The sequence below is a fragment of the Typopeltis vanoorti genome, chromosome 21 (genome assembly GCF_054136105.1).
Source record: "Typopeltis vanoorti isolate ZY-2024b chromosome 21, IOZ_Tvanoo_1.0, whole genome shotgun sequence".
NCBI lineage: Eukaryota > Metazoa > Arthropoda > Arachnida > Uropygi > Thelyphonidae > Typopeltis > Typopeltis vanoorti.
In genome coordinates this window covers 14,041,123-14,060,956 of record NC_143569.1, presented here as the reverse complement: position 1 = coordinate 14,060,956, position 19,834 = coordinate 14,041,123, and the positions used below count along the sequence as shown (strand labels likewise).

The 19,834-nt window shown below is 36.5% G+C and overlaps 1 protein-coding gene across 1 annotated transcript in view; it reads right to left on the bottom strand.

The window, feature by feature from the left end:
- The window catches only part of LOC150094636 (oxysterol-binding protein-related protein 1-like), a 714,206-nt gene that overhangs the window by 484,946 nt on the left and 209,426 nt on the right, over positions 1 to 19,834 (bottom strand). Inside the window, exon 8 of the mRNA XM_090411347.1 lies at positions 5,919 to 6,031. Coding sequence (XP_090267473.1) covers positions 5,919 to 6,031 — 113 coding nt within the window. The remainder of the gene's footprint in view (positions 1 to 5,918; positions 6,032 to 19,834) is intronic.

The window sequence follows — 19,834 nt, the reverse complement described above, 5'->3', positions numbered from 1 at the left end:
CTAAATCTATTATAGTCTAACCTAGTGATAAATAAATTTTCAACAAAGAATGAATGCCTTCATGCCACTGAGGATGATCTCTGTGACTCGCCCAGTGCAGGTGTCTAGGTCAGAAGAGTGGAAGCAATAGTCATGCCATGGAAAAGGAAAGTGGTAGTTCCAGAGATCATCCCACTCCGTATTGTTGTAGTGCCAGAGGACATGAGGTTGGGTGTGGTCAGAGAAGGGTGTTCTGTGAGACTGGAAACTTACACACTAGATTGTGGTCTGAGTTCCCCGAGAAGGGAGATAACTTCTCCAATGGGTCCAGAAGGAGAATTAGTTAAAAAAAAAATTAAGGGTATTAGGAGAGTAGAGGGAATTATCTGGAATTTGGGCAGGTAGCTGCACCATTTGTGTTAGATCATTGCTTATAGTCAAAACTTCCACATCATGTCCAGCTTGATCTGTAGTGTTGGAGAGGGAGGGAGCCAGTTGGAGTTGTGGACATTCAGGTCACCTAGATTGATGACTTTGTTGTTCGGGTAGCTGGATTGTAGATGGTTGAGTTTCATGGAGAGGAAGGTGCATAGGTCTTTGTGGTTTTCAGAGTTTGAAGACTAGTAAATGCAGCAGATGAATATTACTTAGTAGGACAAGGAAACCTTCAGCCAAAGTAAGTCAAAAGTAGAGGATTCTGAATTTGGCATTCTCTGGCAGGCAGTGTTAGAATGTATAAAGGCACAAGTGCCACCTTTGGTTGATATAGCTGTAATTTGGGTTTCTGTTAAGAGACGGTGGTCTGGTTTGGATCTGTAAATAGTGATGAAAGTCATACATTGGAATTTATGTTGTGGATGTTTGTGAAGTAGATGTAAAAATTATTTTTTTTTTTTTTGTAGTAGGAATCCTGTAAGTTTGGAATATTATGTTTGGTTTGAATTGTTTGGAAGAATTGGTTGTTGGTATGTTCGCAGTATTTCCATCATTGTTTGTCTGTTTCATTTTTCATTTTTGGTTTGTTATTAGATGAAAGGAAATAGTGGGAATATGCAATGGGAGGAGTATGCAATGACACCCATACAGAGAGCAACCAGTCTCCTTGCCGTTCTGTAGCCTTGACAGTATTTTCCACACACCACTACTCGGATTCCCTAACTAGGAATGACCTGGTAGACTATGTGGCAGGTCATTCCTGGTGAGGAATGACCAGGAATGACCTGGTAGACTATGTGGCAGCTGGATTATGCACCAGCTGAAAAGGAAGCCTCCTGACTCATTACTGACCAGTTCTGGCCCATATACAGTCTGGCATGTGTGTGTGTAGAGCATTATGTGGAGCATTCTTTTTTTCAAGGTTCTTGGACTACACACAAAATGTTTCTTAATCATTAAATAGCATTCTTTTTAAGCATACAGGCAAATCTACTAACAGACATGCTTTGTTTCCTTATATGATTCTTTATTTGTTAATCTTGTTTTTCTTAAAATTAACTGACTGAAGTAAACATAGTCCTCCACAATTTCAATTTGATCTGAATTTGTCATCAGTTTTGTTCACTTATGTTTAAAGGTTTTCTTTAAACTTTTTTTTTTCCTGCTTTCTCTGTCAGGGTCATTTAACATTTCCTAGACTTTTTGATTTTTTGATAAAAGAACAATGTCATCTGCAAAACATAAGTGATTGAGATTTTTTTCCATTTATGTTAATTCCAGTTTTTTCCTATGAGACATTCTTAAAGACTTCTTCTAATGCTAGCAAAAAAACAGTTTGGGTGCTACAGGATCTCCTTGTCTTACTCCTCTCCCAATATTGCATTTTTTCCCCTGATGTTAAGCATAGTCCTCTATGGCTGCTGAGTTTTGATATATTGTTTTTAATAATTTGATATACTTTTTCTGTAATGGCTTATTGTTTTAAGCTGTTTATTATTTCTGACTGATTTGGAGAATCTAAAACTTCTACAAAAAGTAAATATGCAGGAAGATTATATTAATTTGCTTTTTCAATCATCACCAAATTCCTGACATTTATGCTCAAGGGGAGTATAGGATATTATGATAGTACTATATGAAAAAGTTATCTCATTACTAATTTCCTATCAACAATTTTCTTCCAAAGTAATCTGCTATCTGTCAAGATGCCAATATTGTTAAATAGTAAAATTTAATAATATTGTCCAAGATAATCTGTTCTAAGACACTTTTTACTGTATCAATCCACCTAGATCTTGGTCTTTCTCTGAGTCATTTTCCTGCCATCCTCCCAAAGAACACTTATTTTCTAACCTTTCCTCTCCCATTCTGTTTAAGTGACCATGCCACCTGAAATTAGCTCTGCTAATACATTTCTGAATGCTAACAATGTTAAGTTCTTTCCTAATATCCTCATTTTAAATACAATACTGCCACTGATACCATCTATTCACTCCCCTAATATTTCTCAGAATTCATATATATGGTCTCCAGTCTTTGATCAAGTCAAGTGTTATATTTCCAACCTAGCTCTCAGATCCAAGTTAAAACTAAATGTAGCTGTAAAAATTTTTGTACCATTGTGATAGCAAACTGATGAGCCTATAGTTAGTGATATCATCTCTGCTGTCTTTTTATGTAACAAGATAATCAGTTATGTATGTCACTGCATTGGAATTTTTGGCAGTCAGTCAACCTATCACTTTAATAATTGATATTTTACTTTCAGGGATGGTTATTTAAAGAAGATATATCTAATTAGAATCCTCTGTTGAGATCCATTCTGTAGTTTCAATTGTTTCATTTATTTTTGAAGTTTAAACAAATGGACACTTGAAAAAGTTCTATGTTTGGTCTCTGGAGTAGGATTTCTGGGCTATGTAAAAAATAACAAAAAATATATAAAATTAATAAAAAAAAAAATTTTTAGTCCAACCAAGCTAATAGTGTACTAAAATCACGTATCTTTCACGTGTGGGAGCTACATAAAGTCTTATTTGCCTTTTAGTTTCATAGCATCATTCTTATTTGTGTAATAGATAATCACAGCTATAGTTCGACCACAGATGAGATAACCTCAACACTTCTGAACATGACAGAAGGCAAATCCGTTCTGATAATAGGGTAATCAATCCGTTTCGTGGGACAAGTGTTTATTATTACACATTGGAAAATTAGCTTTTCTTTTATGAACATTTTAGTTTTATGAACATAAAGCAAATAAAAGTTGAGCAGCTCTCAGATGTGAATTGTAGACTAAAATACAGAAAGATTATTGAAAAGAAAATGAAAGAGTTTGAGAACAGGAATCAAACCTTGGAGATTCAGTGGCAAACTCTGAAGAAAACATTGATTGATTCTGCCAGAGAGGCATGTGGTGAGGTTGTGTGCAAGGATAAAAAAATCAGAACTCCCTAGTGGACACAGGAAGTTAAAGAGGCAGTGAAGGAAAAGATGAAAGAATATCAAAAGTTCCTGGCAAATAAGTCAGCTTTTACTCTTACAGAATAAAGAGACAAATGTAAGAAAGCTAAACAGTGTGTAAAACTAGCTAAACAAAAGTCATGGGAGGACTTTGGCAAGAATATAGAAAATAAATATCAAGAAGGTGGCAAAATATTCTGGAGTTGTTGAAGAAACTTAGGAATGGAGGAAAGAATGCTGTAAAAGGAGTTAGAGATGATAAAGGTGACATGAAAACAGGAGAAAAAGATATACTTGAAGTATGGAGTAATTACTTTGAAAAACTGCTAAATGAAACAAGCAGTGATGACAGCACAGTGATAAAAAACACTGAGCAGGCATGCAGTCAGGAATACATATCAATGCTTGAAGTAGAAAAAGCCATCAAAGGCTTAAAATGTGGAAAGGCAGCAGGAGTAGATGATATTCAACAAGAAATGCTTAAGTATGGTGGTATAAAAGTCTTACAGTGGCTGCAATGCATAGTTCAGAAAGCCTGGACAGAGGGACGAATTCCCGATGATTGGAGTAGAGCTCTCATAGTACCCATATATAAAAAGGGAAATAAAACTGAATGTGAGAATTACAGAGGTATTTCCCTACTGAGTGTTCCTGGCAAGATCTATGCAAGTATACTTGAGAAACGGTTGAGAAGAATTGTGGAAGAAAAGCTTGGTGAAGAACAAGCTGGATTCAGGCCAAATAGAGGCTGTCAGGATCAGATCTTTACTTTACGACAAATAGTCGAGAAAGCATGCGAATATAACAGAGATCTGTATTTAAGTTTTGTCGATTTGGAAAAGGCATATGACAAGTGCCAAGAGAGAAGCTATTCAATACGTTATATGGTGTCAATGGAGCATTATAACAAGCAATACTTAGTCTTTATTTGAGTTGTAAGTCAGCAGTTAGAATTGAAGGAAGTACAGGAAGATGATTTAATGTTAAATCTGGTGTGAGACAAGGATGTACATTATCCCCTCTGTTATTCATTATCTATATGGATCACATTATGAAGGAAAGTGGTATTAAACATGATATCAAAATTGGAGATGTTAATGTCAGCTCTATGCTTTATGCGGATGATGTTATACTTCTAAATAAATCTGCTACAAGTCTGCAAGATTCTCTGACTAAACTGAATAGCTGTTGTAATAGATATGGTATGAAGGTCAGCAATAAAAAGACAAAGACAATGAAAATAGGCAGAATCATTGAAAATGTTAACTGTGTTGTGAATGGAGAACCTGTGGAACAAGTAAAACATTTCAGCTACTTAGGCACATTTTTACTGAAGATGGTAAATTAAATATAGAAATAGACAACAGAATCAGCAAAGCTGGTATGGTAGGAAGTCAATTGAATAAATTCATATGGAATAAGAGAGAAATTAGTCGGAACACTAAATTAGCTGTATACAAGACAGTGTTCAAACCAGTTTTAACTTATGGATCTGAGAGCTGGGTCAGAAGTAAAACACTTGATCAAAGACTAGAGACCGCAGATATGAGAGTCCTGAGAAGGATTATAGGCATGAACAGATAGCATCGATGGCAATATCATATTAAAAATGAGGATATTAGGAAAGAACTTGACATTGTCAACATCCAGGAATGCATTAGCAGAGCTAATCGGTATGGTCACTTAAACAGAATGGGCGAAGAAAGATGAGCAAAACAAGTGTTCTCTGCCAGGTTGGCAGCAAAACGACCCAGAGGAAGACCAAGATATAGGTGGATTGATACAGTAAAAAGTGCCTTAGAAGACAGAAATATAAGATCTGATAATGTTGGAGTCTTAATAGATAACAGATTGATTTGGAGGAAAATTGTAGATAGGAAGTTAGTAATGATGTAATTTTTTCATGTAGTACTGTCATATCCTGTACAGCCCTTGAGGGTACATGGCAAGAATTTGATGATGATGAACATTTTAGTTTTTAAAGTGGTAACTATTTTGCTTGTATAATTGGAAAATTTTATGTATAAAGTCATGATTTCACATGTTGGTGACAAATTCATGCATCAATTATTCTTTTCTCCCCTTAAACATGAAATGACTCTTCTTTTCACTCTGCCAGCTACGGTTATCTCAAATGTGGGGAGACTATGGTAATCTCCTGAAACCTAGTTATGAGACCAATACAACAAGTAAAGTAAAATGCAAGCAACAATACATTGCTAAGCTTCTTTCAATATATTACTAATGAAATGATCAGTTAATATGAAATTCAGATTCTTCTGACTAAACAGAAAAGAAGGAAATGCTATTTATTATGTTCCAAAAACATGCTGTATTCCATCTGTGAAAAATAACTAAAAAAAAAAAAAAAAATTTTGTGTGTGTTCATTTCTTTACCTTAGGTCAGAGAAATAAATAAATAAATAAAAAAACACTACTCATTACCAGCCAAATAAATAAATAAATAAGAAGTAAAATAAAATAAAACTGCTGTATGTAAAGTTATTATATTCTTTATGTAAAAAATGTATCTTACAAACCCTCAAAATAGCCCCTTCAAATCTGGAAGCTGTTTTCTGAAGCTGTTTTACTGGTTGAACACTGAGAATTTGTTTCATCCAGGGACTAATTGCTAGATCTACTGCTAACTGGCCTGGTATTTAAAAATAAAAATAAATAAAAAATTAAAAATAAATATGCTGATTTAGGTTGAATGAAACATGAATGAAATAATCAATATTTAAAATTATCTGATAAAATCATGACATGCCTAAAATTTGATGTCAAGCTGAAAAAAGCAAAGTTATTTTGGTAAGAAAGCTCTTCCATTTTATCTATATAGGATAAAGAGATATTAATTATTATAAAATATTAAAAAGCCACCTATTGGTGAGAGTGATCATAAGGTTGATCACTTGACCTGGGAGGTGGCTAAAGGTGTGAAATTTGTGATTAAGACAGGGTATATGTGGAATTACCGTGCTGGCAAGTATGACAAGCTTAGGGGATTGCTTGGATCAGTGCCATGGCATGTACAACTGCAAGGGCTGGACGTCGATAGAACATGGGAAGTGATCAAAGAGCACTTACAGGAGGTTATGGCTGATTGTATACCTAAGGTCCAAATAGTGAAACAAGGAGGGGTTAAATGGATGAATAACACCATTAAGCTTGAGCTGCAAAAAAAGAAACAACTATGGAGGGAATTTAAAGAAAGGGGTGACCTGCAGGCACACGAACGGTATAAAGTACAGGCCAGAAGGGTAACGAGTGTGGTAAAAACAGCAAAAGCCGATTATGAAAGGAAACTAGCTATGCAAGCAAAAGAGAATCCCAAACAGTTCTTTCAATATGCTGCAAGCAAGAAAAAAACTGTACATGGCAAAATGATTTTAAGGAATGACGATGGTAAAGAGATCACTGAACCAGTCGATATAGTGGAGTTACTGAGCGCGCACTTTGCAAAAGTATATCATCCAGGTGGTGACGTTGAAAAAATGAAGGAACCATTAGTTTATATGGGAATTGTGATGAATGAAGTGGATGAATAGTCTATTACAGAACCTTAATGTGAATACATCTGTGGGATTGGATGGTATACCGGCACGGGTCTTGCATGAAGCGGCTAATGAATTATCAGTGCCCTTGACCATGTTGTTTAATCTGAGTCTCAGGTCTGGCTTAGTCCCGAAAGCGTGGAAAGAGGGGAAAATAGTTTCACTGCATAAAGGAGGATCCAAGACTATGGTTGCAAATTACCGACCGATCAGCATATCAGAAGTCATTGTCAAGGTTTTGGAGAAAGTAGTCAAGGGAAAAATACAGGAATGGATTGATGAAAATGAGATACTGTACAGAGGACAGCATGGCTTTGTGAAGGGTAGATCATGCCTCAGTAACTTGCTCAAGTTTTATAACAAGGTGACGGCTGAACTGGATAAGGGAAATGGGTTTACAGTGATACTGCTGGACCTGGCAAAGGCGTTTGACAGGATACTACATGGAATTCTAATCCGTAAACTACAACATATGGGAATGGATATAGGGTTGGTGAGATGGATAGCTGGGTGGTTGATGGAGAGATATCAAAGAGTAGTTTATTCAGGAGTAGAGTCCAAAAAACGGCCTGTGACTAGTGGTGTGCCACAGGGTTCTCTTCTTGGACCACTGCTGTTTAATCTGTTCATTAACGATATAGGGAAGGGTCTAAGTGGGACAGTTCATTTGTTCGCTGATGATGCAAAGTTGGGTAGGGCGATAGTGAATGCAGAAGATGTCAGTCTTGCAAGATGACTTAGATAGATTGGAGTTCTGGACTAAGGAGAATGGATGTCAATTTAATGTGACAAAATATAAGGTTATGCATTTCGGAGTGAAAAGATTAGCAGCAGTATACCACATTGGTGGAACTGTACTCCAGGAGATTGATGAGGCCAGGGACTTGGGAGTGTTGGTGGATAGGGAGATGAAGTTTAGGGGGCACATTGCGAAAGTAGCTAAATCAGCTCATCAACTCACTTGGTTGTTGAAAAATACCTTGACGAGCAGAGAAAAACAAGTTATTGTACCTCTGTACCGAGCCCTGATAAGACCTCATCTCGACTACTGTGCCCAGATTTGGTCACCTCGGTTCCTTCTCGATGGGGAGGAGGTTGAGAGGATCCAGAGGCGAGTGACTAAGATGATAGCAGGTCTATGGAATGAACCATATGAGAACAGGTTGAAGATTTGTGGTTTGCAGAAACTAGTTGATAGACGGAAAAGGGGAGACATGATTGAGACATTCAAATTGCTAAAAGGATTCTATAGGATTAATTCAGATGATATTTTTGAGATCAGGACTGGTGGTGGGAGAACTAGGGGACACCCATGGAAGCTGGGCAAGAGCGTGGTTAGCAGGGGTGTTAGAGCTGGGTTCTTTACTTTTAGAGTGGTAAATGAGTGGAATAAGCTGCCAGAGTCTGTTGTGGGTGCTATGACAGTGAGCGAGTTCAAGGCAAGGTATGATAGATACTGTGAGAATGTTGAACAGCTGCGTGAACATGATGTTTAGGGCCTCCCTCGATGAGTCTAAGGACTCCTGGAGTAGCCCATGGTAGTAATAATAATAATAATAATAATAATTAAATCATCAGCAGCATCCTTTTCAAGGATTTAGGTACAATGGCCTGTTCTGGTCTCATTCCATCATTTTCTTGGTAATCTCAGACTTCTATTTCCTCCAAACTGGATGGTATCAGAGAATCTTTTTGGATGGTCTTGAACTGTCTATTCTTTCAATATTATTATTATTGTGTCACACCTCTAGGAAGTCCAAAGACTCATTGAGGGAGGGCACCTACTCTCTGTCTCCACCACTTAATCCACGAGATGCAACGAACCGCAACTACCATCATTATCTACACCAATGCCCCACTACCACCACTAGTATTTTCAGAGACAATCATAAACATCCATGCCCACGGCATGTTTCGAACCCACAGCCTTTTGGCTGGAGAGCAGATACTCTATCCACTCGGCCAACCATATGGTTCATCAACTTCTTTTGGTATTCGTATATTTAGAAAAACTTAGGTGTTGATGATTCATAATAATTTTTAAGGTATAAACAACACTGAGAGAGAGGAAAAAATATATATTTATTAAACTCACTAATATTTGGATAGTTTTCTAACCAGCATCATCATCATAGCACAATTATAACTGTGACACACAACACTAAACTATATGTATTTGAGGAAAACAATTTAAATTGTATTGGAAGTTTTTTCAATTGGTTAGACTATAAATTATATATTATTTAGTTTAATCCTTTATCCAAGTGTAAGCAAACAAAGTTTGCACCTGAATTATCTTCAGGACTGGGGCAACTCGTGGCAAAGGTGGACTGACTTCACATTACTTGCCTTAGCATCCCATAATGCAAAGCATATTCCTTGTGGACATGTATAATGCTATGCATTATGGCAAGGGTCACTACCCAGACCGATTTCGACCTTTAAAGAAAGGCTCATCCTTAATAAAATTGCCCTTAAGATAACAGAACAAGTCCTAGTGGAACAGGCCGGATTCATACATAAATGAAGCTGCTGTGATCAAGTTCTGTCTTTCACCACACATATAGAGGCAGGCTAGCAACAATGCTGTGAAACAGCTGTAGCTTTTGTAGATCTTACTGCAGCTTATGATACAGCCTGGAGGCATGACGCAATCTGCAAGTTGCTCCATGCAGTCCCATGCAGAACAATAACAAAACTAATTGATAACATGCTAAGCAACTACCTGTTCTAAGTGTGTATGGACGAGAACAAAAGTAAACAAAGAACACTGGATAATGGACTACCACAAGGGTCAGTTCTGGCTCTCTTCCTTTTTAACTTATACATCGCAGATTTGCCTAATACAGCCTCTAAGAAGTTTTGCTATGCTGATGACACTGCTCTAGCCACCAGACACACCAATTTTACTACAATGAAAGATACACTAACAAATGACCTTGCAGTCCTAGAGGAATACTTCAGCAAATGGAGATTGCACCAAAACCCTAGCAAAACAGAAGTTTCATACTTCCACCTGAACAATAACCAGACTAACAAAGAACTCATGGTCTACTTCAACCACAAATTGCTACGCTACAACAGATTCCTGAAATATCTGCGCGTCACTCTGGATAGAACATTATCTTTTAAATCACATCTCATTAATACAGCATCCAAGCTAAAAACAAGAAACAATGTACTGCAAAAACTATGTGGAACAACTTGAGATGCCTCAGCAACAACGCTTTGCTACACTGCTCTTGACCTCGTTTAATCTACAGCTGAATACTGCTCACCCGTATGGCTGAACAGCACCCATGTGTATTTGGTCGATGTCCAGCTTAAAACCACTATACGCCTTATTTCTGGAATTGTAAAACCAACCCCAACCTACTGGCTCCCACTGCTAAACAACATCCCACCTCCACACATCTGGAGATCCAACTTTCTTCTACACGAATACAGCAAAATTATGGAAATCCAAAATCTTCCAATCCATGAAGACATCCCCTCCCTAGAAATAAACAGGCTAAAGTCAAGGCACCCTCCAATCTTAACAGCAAAAAATCTTGCAAAGACAAGTTTCAACATGAAGGAGAAGTGGAAAGAGTCCTGGTGTAACACTTCAACAGGGATCTTCCATGAATTAGTGAACCCAACACAGATATCTTTGGGTTTTGACCTATCTCAGAAAACTTGGTCTGCCCTTAACCGAATCTACACTAACCATGGCAGATGTGCAGACCACCTTTACAAATGGGGCATGTTACATCACCCAGGTGCAACTGTGGATCACCCCGCCAGACTATTAATCATATTACAGCAGAATGTGTCCAACATGCATACAGTGGAAACCTGTCAGACTTCATCCATGCTACACCAAGTGCAGTCGACTGAATAATCAATTAAGACATTCAGTTGTAACCTATTCTTGATTCTTGACTGTCTCTTTTATGACTGTATTATGTCTTATTATTGTACATATGTCTATTACTATGTTTATGTATAGTAAGGATTAATGTAATGTAACTTTTCATGTGTAAGCCATATGCTAAATAAATAAATATAGTCTAACCAAGTGAAAAAAATTCCAACATCTTTCTCTAATCCAGAGTAATTTAATAATAAGGCGCGACACCTTTTGGCAACTCATATATGGAAATATGGCTTCTGCATTGCTTCAACCTTGGTATCGCCTCTGGGTCTGGCTCCCACTGAAGAGACTTCAATATAGGTCGAAACTGGTCTGGGTAGTGACCCCTTCCCATAATGCTATACATTATGGGATACTAAGGCAAGCGATGTGAAGTCAGTCCACCTTTGCCACAGTCCTGAAGATACTTCAGCTGCAAACTTTGTTTGCTTATGCTTGGATAAAGGATTAAACTAAATATATAATTTATTTAAATTGTAACTGACAACAGAACTAATGTCCTTTTATCAGATAAACACAAAGTGAATTTAGAGAAATCAGATTATCAGGTCTTAAAATGACAGTCTCCCAGATCACTGGGAAATGAATGCAACCATACTTGTGGAGGTTAGAATGCTTCATACCTGATGCTGATTCTAAAAATAGTCTCTCAGACCTTCAATGTAATAAAGATGTTTTTTCTCCATCTGATCCCATGTGAAGGAGCATGCAGAGCATGGTCTGTCAATCCCAACTTGATATACAAGTGATCACAGATGTAAGTTTTCTGTTCTTCAAGGTGGATGTCAACTGATCTCCCAGTGTCTGTCCCAAGTAGGGCAGACTGTAAGCTCAAGAACTTTATTTATTTGAATTTCTTATGAATTTATAATGAAATAATTATGGATTTATTTTGTTTGTATTCAATGGAGAATTTTAAATCTGTAGTTAATTAAAAGTATTTAAAGAACAAACCAACTGTTGTATGGCATTCACATTACAGATACGGCAGTTCCCCACTTATCTGTAGAGGGAGGGATACATTCCAAGACCCCACAGTGGATATCTGAAACTGAGAGTAGTACCAAACCCTATATATATATATGTTTTTTTCCAATACATATCTATGGTGAAGTTTAATTTATAAATTAGGCATAGTAAGAAATTAAGTTCTATACTAATAAATGTGAAGAAATAGTGTTCCAGATGAGGAGGCACAATTATAAAAGGATGTTTTATTTAGTTCGTGACTTAAAGCACAAGTTTAAGCCTAAATTGAATGTCATCAAAGAAGAATTGAGCATTACTAACAGAAGAGTGGATAAAGAAAATGTGGAGTCCTCTCACCTGGAAAATTTTGATTTGGAACCTCCTCCACTTAGGCATGAAATAGAAAGAGCAGTTAAGCAGCTTAATAGCAATAAGGCCCCAGGTGCAGATGAAATCCCAGCAGAATTAAGACAGATGACAGAGGGATAATAGTGTTTCATAGATTGATTACAAGGATATGGGAGAAGGGATCATGTCCTAGAGAATGGAAGAAGTTGGTTTTCATACCACTACATAAGAAAGGTGATATGAAGACGTGCAAGAATTATAGAACTATTACTTTAATATCTCATGCAAGCAAAATTTTATTAAAGATCATGCTAAATAGGACTGAGGCCAAAGTTGAGGCAGAGATACTCGAGGAACAAGCAGGTTTTTTAGTAAAGGTAAGGGCACCAGAGATCAGATCCTTTGCCTTAGACAGATCATAGAAAAATATAAAGAATTCAGACTCCTTCTGGTAATGTGTTTCTTAGATTACTCTAAAGCTTTTGACTTGTTGAGCATGTGAAACTGTGGGAAGTAATGAAAAGAATGAGTTTTCCTCAACACACTATCAAGTTGATAGCTAGCTTGTATAGGGAGCAAGAAGCCATGGTAAGAACAGGTGTTGGATTGACTGACTGGCTTCAAGATGGAAAAGGAGTCAGGCAAGGATGTTTACTTCCTCCTCATTTGTTTAGTATATATATATGTGGAGGACATCATGCGTGATGAATTGGATGAGCTCAGGACAGGAATTAGGATAGGAGGTAGATTGATCAGTAATCTGAGGTATGCTGATAAGACAGTACTCCTTTGTAATGACATGGAAGAACTAGGACTAATTCTTGACAAAGTTAACAAGATCAGTAATAATGGAGGACTTCAACTCAAACCTAGCAAGACAAAGATTATGGTTCTCAAAGGAAATACAAACAGAGAAGCTCTTGAGAAACAGGTGTACCTTAATGAAGAAAGAATTGAGCAAGTCTGCAAGTTTGAGTACCTGGGATCCGTTATTAATGTGAAGAATTGCTGTTCAGGAGATGTCAGAAAAAGGTTAGGAATGGCTAAAACAACAGTCAGAGACCTGTCTAAAATCTGGAAGGATGGATCTATCTACATGGGAACAAAGTTGAGGATTTTGGATGCAGTTGTCTTCCAACAGCGACTTATGGATGTGAGACTTGGAACCTAAAGATGTCAGATAAGAAAAGGATAGCTGCTTTTGAGATGGTTTTACAGATGGCTGTTGAGGATATCATATACAGAAAGGTGTACAAATGAATGGCTGTTAGAAAAGATCAGTAGAACTTTAAGGCACGTTAAGGATATTGGCAGAAGAAAGTTAAATATTTTGGACACATTGAAAGGATAAAAGGAATGAGGACTTCTCAGAACAGTAATAGAAGGTAAAGTTCCTGGAAAAAGAGGAAGGGGTAGACCATCAATGAAATAGATGGATGGTGTGCAGAGTGACTGATCTTCAGAGAGCTGAGGCTTCCAGAAAAGCAAACAACAGGACTACATGGTGAAGCCTGGTGGGGCACATCACCAAGCATCGGAGTGACCATATGGCATCTGTAGATGCCCAGTGAACATAGAGAGAGAGAGAGAGAGAGAAGAAATTAACTAATAATAAAATAGAACAATTATAACAATATACTAATAAAAGTTATGTGAATAGAACTTAGCAACCTCTGCATACAATTCTTTCTTTCCTTATGAAGTCGTGAACTTTCACCTTTTCACTTAAAGGAAGCACTTTACAGCTTCTCTTTGGCATATCCAAATTGCTAGCACCACTACTCTTGCATTTTGGGGCTATTATTAAGTAAAATAAGGTTTACTCGAACACAACCACTGCAATACCGCGATAATCAATCTAATAACCGAGACAGCTATTAATGACTAACAGGCAGGTAGCATATACAGTACAATGTGGATACACTGGACAAAAAGATGATTCACATCCCGGGCAGGAAAGTGCGAGATTTCATCATGCTGCTCAGAACAGCACACAATTTAAAACTTATTGTTTATTTCTGGAATTTTCCATTTAATATTTTTGGACCAGGGTTGACTGCGGGTAATTGAAACTAGAGAAAGTGAACCCATGGATAGGGGGAGACTACTGTACATTGAGCATTATCTACATATCTACCATTGTAAGAGATTACACTGAGTAGAGAAGACAGAATTGTGTTTCTATATGGGCAAGAAAAAGTTCTGCGAGTAGACCTGCTTTGGACCATTGGAAGACCAAAAATTTGTTTGTAAAGGTGGTCATTGTATTTAAAGAAGTTTGCAAAAATTATTATTTTTATTAGTGAATGAAGGAGATAATAACTATTGGTTATTATTAGTTAATAATAATAATCAATAGTTATTATTTATATTTATTTTATTCATTTTATATATTTATGTAGTTATATTAGGCATTGCTCACACATTCCAAGCAATGTGTGAGCAACGTCTAAGGTTTTAGGCACATCAACACTAGCATACTAAATGTCACTTATGCAATATATATGCAAAATACTTAGTCACATGCATTACCACGTGTTCTAAGCAACTATTTAAGAATGCTGCTGATCAGTAATCGTCAATAGTGTTCATCACAATACAGGATCTTTCGGAATTCGATAAAGGGTTATTGTAGATACCTGTTTGGCAGGGGCCACAATTTAGAAAACAGTATAGATGACTGGCTTCTCAAAAGATGAGATATCCTAGGTGTTTAATCAGTGGAAAAATAATCCGACAATGCTTGTCTAAGAGAAGTAACTATAATCTTAAGACAGACAGGAATGAGATCTGCATCATCTGAGAAGGCTAGTACAGATAAGCAGAACTTGCTGTGTGCAATAATTGACCAAAGCATTTAATGAAAGCTGTTCCTGACCAATATCTCACTGAACTATGCGCTGGGAATTGAAGATCAGTATTGGCAATCACTAAAGGAGAGCCAACATGGTATTAAAGAAAAGTTTCTAATTCAGTGGCTGGTATGTGTACTTCCCATGCTTTAAAAGAGTCCTAATGTTATTATTATTATGCGACACCTCCAGGGAGTCCAAAGACTCACCTACTCTACAACTCTATCTCCACCACTCAATCCACCTACTACAATGAACTGTAACTACACCAACGTCATCTACCATCCACTACCATCATTAGTATTTTCAAAGACAATCACAAACATCCATCCATGCCCACAATCACAAACGGCAGGATATTTGTGATTATGACAACTACTACTTAACTAGTTGGATCTTTGTCACAAGTACCCCAAAAAAAGATATACAGAAAATCCTAAGAAGAATGTAATTAGTGCCAAAAACATGTGTAAATGGCAGTGCTTTCTGAATGATCTCTAAAGTGTTAACCAAAGCATTTCTCCTAATGACCTGAAACATTTGGAGCGTAATGTTTTCATTTACAGGTATATCTAAGATGTTTATAGGGCCCTCTTCCAGTGTAAGCAAGCACTGCAAGTTTGTTGGATCAAAAGTTCCAAAAATTCTTTTTTTTTCTTCTGAATTTAGGAGTTTTGTTTCTCTGGATTAGCAGAAGAATTTAATACTGCTGCTGTTAAATTCTTCTGATAATCTAAAGAAGCAGTAGAACAAGTCAGAATCTCTCAATATTGGTGCCATATCATCTGCATATATTATGTTCTTGATGGATAAGACACAAGTGAGCCAGTTATTTCTCTAATAGCAGAGGACTGCTAGACTTTCTGCACTAATGGTTCTACAGCCAAGGCAAACTACAGGGGGACTTGGAGGACATACCTGACTGACCCCCTCGACGCACAAGGATGGGATTAGACAGGAAGACATTAATCAACATTTTTGTGGTAGCTTTTTTTTTTTTTTATAGATTTTCATTATGACCTGGATAAGTACAGGGCCTATGCTGAAGGACTTTAAGAGGTATTCCAAGTATTTGTGCTGCAGGCTGTCAAAGGCTTTACTTAAGTATATAGATAGTGTGCAAGGAAATTTTTGTTGGTTGACTAAATTAATAATATCCTTGATAAGAAATAAATTAAATTCAATCATCAAAGAAAGAGGGATAGATACGGCTTCATTTTAGTGAAATAAATTGTACAGAAATAGTGCATATTAAAGATTCAACATTATTTCAAAGCCCAATCTATGTACAAACTTCGAAGTTTCAAAATTTTGACTGGAGAGCTTATGAGAATACAAATCTTGGCATTGGAGTTGCCTTAGCTTGCACTACTTAATATTTTGATAAAGGTTTCAGTGGCCTGACAGCTGTTTTGAACAGATGTCATCGTTCCTCTGGAGAAGCCATTTTGTGGGCTTTGACCCAACTCTTTTAATGAATTTTAATTCTAGTATTTATAATTTTCATGAGGATTTTATAATCTATATTCATTAAAGCAGGGGTCTCAAACTCAAATGCAGCAAAGAGCCAGTCAATTAGATGTATGTCAGATGCAGGATGTATTCAATATTATTCTGCAAACCAAAACAAACTAAAAAAAGAAAGGCTCTAACAAAGACCTTTTTGTTAAGAGTTTATTTTTCACTTGGTCAGACTATAATAAGTTTAGTTTAATCCTTTATCCAAGTGTGAGCAAACAAAGTTTGCGCCTGAAAGTATCTTCAGGACTGGGGTAAGGTGGTGCAACACCAGGCAACTCGTTGCAAAGGTGGAGAAAGCTCTCATCACGCCTATCTCAGTATCTCCCATAATGCAAAGCACATCTCCTTGCAGATATGTGTAAGGGCCACTACCCATACCGGTTTCGACCTTTATTGAGGTCTCGTCAGTGGGAGCCAGGCCCAGTAGTGGAGATACAAAGGCAGAAGCAATGAGAGGTCATCCTAACCTATAGGAGTTGCCAAAGGGTGTGCAACCTTATTATTAAATTACTCCGGATTCAGAGAAAGATGTTGAGAGTTTATTTTTCACTTGGTTAGACTATAATAAGTTTAGTTTAATCCTTTATCCAAGTGTGAGCAAACAAAGTTTGCGCCTGAAAGTATCTTCAGGACTGGGGTAAGGTAGTGGAACACCAGGCAACTCATTGCAAAGGTGGAGAAAGCTCTCATCACTCCTATCTCGGTATCTCCCATAATTCAAAGCACATCTCCTTGCGGATTGCCCTTTTGTTGTTGGGCCTTTATGACTTAAGTAAACAGTTACACCACCATTTGAATTTTAAATATATAAGCATTTTTAAATTTTAAAAATATAACAAGTTTAGAAAACACAAGTTCAATTACATTTTATTCATACTTTAAGAAAATTATAATTTTCTTAATACATAATTTTGACTTGCAAAAATAAAGATTTTTATCTATGAATCCTCTTTTAATTTGATTTTGATCCTGAAATATCTGCACTAACATATCAATATCTGCTTTTTCACTTCGTGTTGCAATATGAAGTATTACATTTAATCTAGAATCTTTTATCCGTGAGAGGAACTTTGACTTATTAAGTTTCATAATTGAAAATAATTGCTCACATACATAGGTGCTTCCAAAGATTGACAACATTTTTGCACAATAAATTTTATATTCTGATATTTACTGCCGAGGTATTTATAAAAATTTGGTATGCCAACTTCGTTATATGGTTGAGATCAGAAAATCTTTTTTCAAATTCAATTTTCAATTCTTCAATTTGAGGAATGTATTTTTCAGCATCATTATTATTTCGAGAAATCAATTTAAGTGTAGGAAAGTGGGCTAAATTATTCTGTGCCAACTGTGTTTGCCAAAGATAGAGTTTTGCCAGAAATGACAATTGAATCATACATATGACATATCAACTGTTCACGTCCTTGCAGAGCAGTATTCAAAGTGTTTAAGTGGTTTGTTATGTCAGCTAAAAAGGCCAAGTCTGCAATTTCATCGGTGAGCTGAGGAATCAATTTTCCTTTGGATGCAGTAAACATGTCAATTTCTTTTAAGAGTTCAAAATATCTTTTTAAAACGATGCCACGACTAAGCCACCTAACCTCTGTATAATATAGTCGGAGCATTGCATCATTTGGTGTATTGTGAATCCAATTTATCCAACAAAACATTGAATTGCCAATGATTCAAGGTGTGAGAGCGTATCCAGTTTACTGTTTTAATTACTACACTCATGACGTGTTCCATCTTTAGTTTTTGCAGAAAGTGACTCGTGGTGTATTATGAAATGAAATGATTTAAGTTTGTCCTTGCACAACATTTCCTTTTTCATTTGAAGTTTTGTAACAAGTTCGACTTTAACACCAACCATAGCAGGAGTCCCATCTGTAGTCACACTTACTAATTTTGACCAGTCTGCATGAGCATTTTCAAGAATTATTTATATTTGTGTATTTAGCAATACACAAATATAAATAATTTCTTGTCGATATTCCTGACATAGTCACTATATCCAATAGTTCTTCAGTTAAATTCATATTGTCATCAACGCCAAGAATAAATATTGCTAACTGGAAAGTATTAATAACGTCTGTACATTCGCCAACTGCAATGGAAAACGCTATAAAACTCTTTATTTTTTCACACAATATATCTTGGAGGTTCTCTGCTATATCTTCAACACGCTTCACAACTGTATTTCATGATAGGCTTAAACTTTCAAATGCTTGCTTTTTTTTCCAAACATATGATTTCAACTGCACTTAAAATACAATTTTTAATAAATTTTCCATCAGTAAAAGGTTTTGAAGCAAAAGCAATTTTTTCACTTATGATGTAACTACATTTAACAGCAGCATCACTTGTTGTGATAACATCCGAATATACAAAGCTTTCGCAGGCCGTATATGGCCAGTTTGTGACCCCTGCATTAAAGCTATAGGCCTCCAAATGAAAGTAATGAAAGAGGTAACATATGATAGATTTTTTTCCTTTTTTTAGGGATGAGTACATACTAGCGCAAGGTCAGTCCCTTGTGCTGAATTAATATATCATATATATTTAACATTATTCTGCAAATTTGTGAATATATAAATCCTTACAAGGTGATTTTCAGCTGTTGGACCTAATCATATATCTCTGTTACTGGGACTTTTCTTCCATATGCCCATGTTCCCACAAAAGACCTTTAATTCTCTTGTTCTAATGTTCCCTATCCAAAAGCCTCCTCTGATCGTACTATTCTGGGATTCCATAGAGTTCCAATCCTCTAGCATAATGATATTACATCATGTAGCTACATCTCTAAAGTTGAGAAAAACATAATTCGCTCTCAAGGATTGTTAGATGAGTGGACAGACTCCCATGATGCAAAACGTCTTCTCCTTCCATCTCCAATCAGTGGAAATAATACATCCTTCTACATCCAGTTGTAAATTATAGAAGATGCCCAGAATCGGGGGACGAATTAACAAGGCAACACCTCTAACTCTGTTTGTCTGAACAACCAATATGAGGTTAATTGAAATTTCTTCAAGAAAGTACTAACATCCTGATGGCCAGAGAAATGCACTTCTTGAATAAAGAGTAGGTTAATGTTATGAAGTAGCAACAACTTCCAGGCATAGTACTGTTTTAAATCTGACTTGAATCTTCTGATGTTAAATGTGGCAATGTTGACCATTATAAGTTAATATTTTTGTTGGCAATTGCCTGTATAGTTCTATGCAAGATATTCATCTCTTCATTATTCAGCTTTTTTTGTTAATAATAATAAATTTAGTTTAATCCTT